Below are 2,899 nucleotides of genomic sequence, written 5' to 3'. Positions count from 1 at the left end.
AATTGGCCAACTTTCTGTTTCACTCTGCGGTCCGCAGAGCTATTATGCGGCCGCATAATGGGCCACAGAAACGCGTTCCTTTGGGAAACTTTTTCCTCTAAGTTGTAGGGTATTGTTCGATCCAAAAATTCCGAACTTCTACTATAATAACGCAAGAATCCAACTCGGCACCACGAAATCCCGAGTTTTTGGTTAAGAATTTTACAGGTCCTTACCGCTGTAGAAAATGAAACAGGTGGAGTTCTACTTTTCTACATGAAATGTGGTTCTGATCTTGAAGGGAATTTTATATTCGTTCTACTACTGTATTAATATATTATTATTATTATTATTAATCCCCTGCACTAGTATATTTGTTAAGTGCCGTTTATTTCAAGAAAGTGAGTTCATGAGAAGTTAGATATAGTTCGATTACTCTTATTTGGGAATAAATAACAATAACCTTCTTGGTTTTCTATTTATGATGAAAGCTTCTGTTTACTGGGATTCCAATTGCTGGAAGTTTTACTTCTTTTTCTTTTTTTTTTGTTATGTTTTCATATATGCATTACATATATATACAAGGTGTGGTGCTGTGAATTGGAGTATCGAATTTTGTATTTTTCTGTCTTAAATGTTTCTATTGAATCATTTCTGTGCTCTATTTTTCATGTCTAATCCAGATGTCTACTATCCGATTATTAGTTTTTTTTTTTTTTTCATTTATAAATTTCTTTGTACCTCCCTCTTCTGATTTAGAAATTTGTAGCTCCGAGTATTAGAGTATGTTAGTTGCGGTAATGTGCTGGAGAACCACAATGTAATTATGTGAAGGATCAAGCTGAAATGGTACGAGTCAATATAGAACGACTCAAGTTGTCAGCCAACCAGTCTGATAATATCTTGCGCATAAGCAGTTGTAACATTGTATAATCTGTTTCTAATCCGTCTGATATGATAACAATGGTGGATTTGGTGCTCTTTATAACTTCTCCAGTCTTTCATCTGCTTCTGTGATATTAATCTTCTCCCTCGTTTTTGTGTATCCCCTTCAGTTATGGGCTTGTCTGGGTGTCTGCTACTTTGATATTTGTCATTTCTTCCCTGGGAAATTGTGCTACTTACCTGATGCATAAAAGAAGTGATAGCAGCAGTTCTTGGTCATTTGATGTCAACTATGTGAACGTCGCGGCAGGCTCAGTTTACGGTTATGCACTGCTTGTGCCAATGGGGTTCTATTTCTTGCTTCAGTACTTGGGTTCTAGTGCTAGCCTCATACGCTTCTGGTGCTTGTGGGGATATTCCCTCTTTGTTTTGACTTTGAGCTCCGTAAGTACTTCTAACAATGCTCTGTCTTTTGTCTAGATTATTGACATATGCCATCAGTACCTGAATGTCTGATGTAATAGTAATGGATTTCTCTTAGTACCTCTATGGTTGAGAAGCTTAAGGGTTTCTTTAAGTCCAGCTATGTGTTTAAAGCAACATCTACGAGAGCTAAAGCATGTTCATAGTAGCATAAGTTACTCCATCAAACAATAATGTAGAAGTTATGGATCTGTCACATGTGAGGCACCTGAGTGTGCAGCCCATAAACTTGACAATGCATGGACAGAATTGACACCGTATGTTTTGCATATTGCAGTTTGATGTAATCTTTTGATCATCCATTGGAGATCACTTCTACTCTTCGGAAACTTGATTGGTTTCGTTCGTCTTTCTGGTAACTTTGTTGACAAGATACTTTTGTTCTCTGTGTCTCAGTTTCTGTTGGTAATCCCAATCGAGTTTCTTCGGTGGACAATCACACTACTGGCTGGTGCTGCTTCAGCTAGCTTCGTTGCTGCAAATCTCAAAATGTATATACAGTCAAATGATCTTACGATTGTATTGGTTGCTGCTTTTGTCCTGCAAATGGGCCTGACAATCTTCATCAAGATGTGGTTTTTCTCTTAAGACTTGTTTTGTAGGTAAATTGTAGCTCAAGTTGCTATTCTCAAGGCGGCAAGTAATTTTGAGTTTTATTTTTCTTGGACACAATTTCCCCCCTTTTCTGGTTCGGGATACAATTACAGTGGTTTGTATAGCTGTGAAGCAAAAGAGTACTGGAAAGTCTAACAGAGAACTTGCAGAGAAGTGTCTAGATACTCTCAACTAAGTCCATTGTTGTTCGTGTTGCTTGTTGATTGGTGCTTGAAGAACATATGCTTCTGGTCTGTAAATTTATTAGACTTGTGAGCACAAGATGTAAAAACTATTTCTGTTTCATCATGATCTTTCTGGAGTTCTATATTTGCAGATCCTTGTACATATAAATCACTTATGTTAGATATCCTTTCCATCCTACATTTACATAATGGTAGTGGTTAAGCAGAAAGCAAAGGATATTTGAGAGGCGGATGAATCTAGATTTCTACTTAGACTTCGGCCTTTGATTTTGCTAAGATGTATATATGTCATATGACTAACAGGAAGCTCCTTCTTGTAGGGCGTGGACGTTAACCATTGTAATTTTTTTCAGCAAGGTCTTTGTCATTGAACTCGCCGCTTTGTTTTGTTTGCTCATTTTCTTATCCTTTTGATCACCTGTTAAAACACACACACACACACACTACACCCCTCGAGATTGATTTCTTTATAAAGTGAGAGTTCCTCAATTTCGGGGAGAAGTACTTTAATTCATTTCATTAGAGAAACCTGACTTCTGAATATTTTAGAACAAGTAGTTTGTGTTTTAGCTTTTTGTAAGATACTCATCAACCAGAAGGGGACACCTTTTATAAGAAACTTCCCCCTCACGTTAGTCTGCGCACAAAACAAATATAACACATTTAATAGCCAAGATTATAAGTTTCTAGATGTCATAAGTAGTCGTTTGCATCAGTTTTCTTCTCGTTTCTTCTATTTTCTCCGTACCAAA

At 37.0% G+C, this 2,899-nt stretch overlaps 1 protein-coding gene across 1 annotated transcript; it reads left to right on the top strand.

Annotated features, from left to right (window-relative positions):
* The first annotated feature begins 1,005 nt into the window (after positions 1-1,005).
* On the top strand, positions 1,006-2,514 carry LOC109221657 (protein YIPF1 homolog). Its single transcript, XM_019386123.1, has 2 exons — positions 1,006-1,308; positions 1,744-2,514. The coding sequence occupies exons 1-2, from the start codon at positions 1,108-1,110 to the stop codon at positions 1,933-1,935; spliced, it is 393 nt and encodes a 130-aa protein (XP_019241668.1). The 5' UTR covers positions 1,006-1,107; the 3' UTR covers positions 1,936-2,514.
* Positions 2,515-2,899: the final 385 nt, after the last annotated feature.

Source organism: Nicotiana attenuata, unplaced genomic scaffold (genome assembly GCF_001879085.1).
Source record: "Nicotiana attenuata strain UT unplaced genomic scaffold, NIATTr2, whole genome shotgun sequence".
In the NCBI taxonomy this organism is placed as follows: domain Eukaryota; kingdom Viridiplantae; phylum Streptophyta; class Magnoliopsida; order Solanales; family Solanaceae; genus Nicotiana; species Nicotiana attenuata.
Note: the sequence above shows the minus strand (reverse complement) of the source record. Positions and strands in the feature narration are given on the sequence as shown.

Coding starts and splice junctions, on each gene's coding strand:
- LOC109221657 (XM_019386123.1), top strand. CDS start 1,108: ATGCATAAAAGAAGTGATAGCAGCAGTTCTTGGTCATTTGATGTCAAC. Junction 1,309..1,743: donor TTGTTTTGACTTTGAGCTCC/GTAAGTACTTCT, acceptor TCTGTGTCTCAG/TTTCTGTTGGTAATCCCAAT.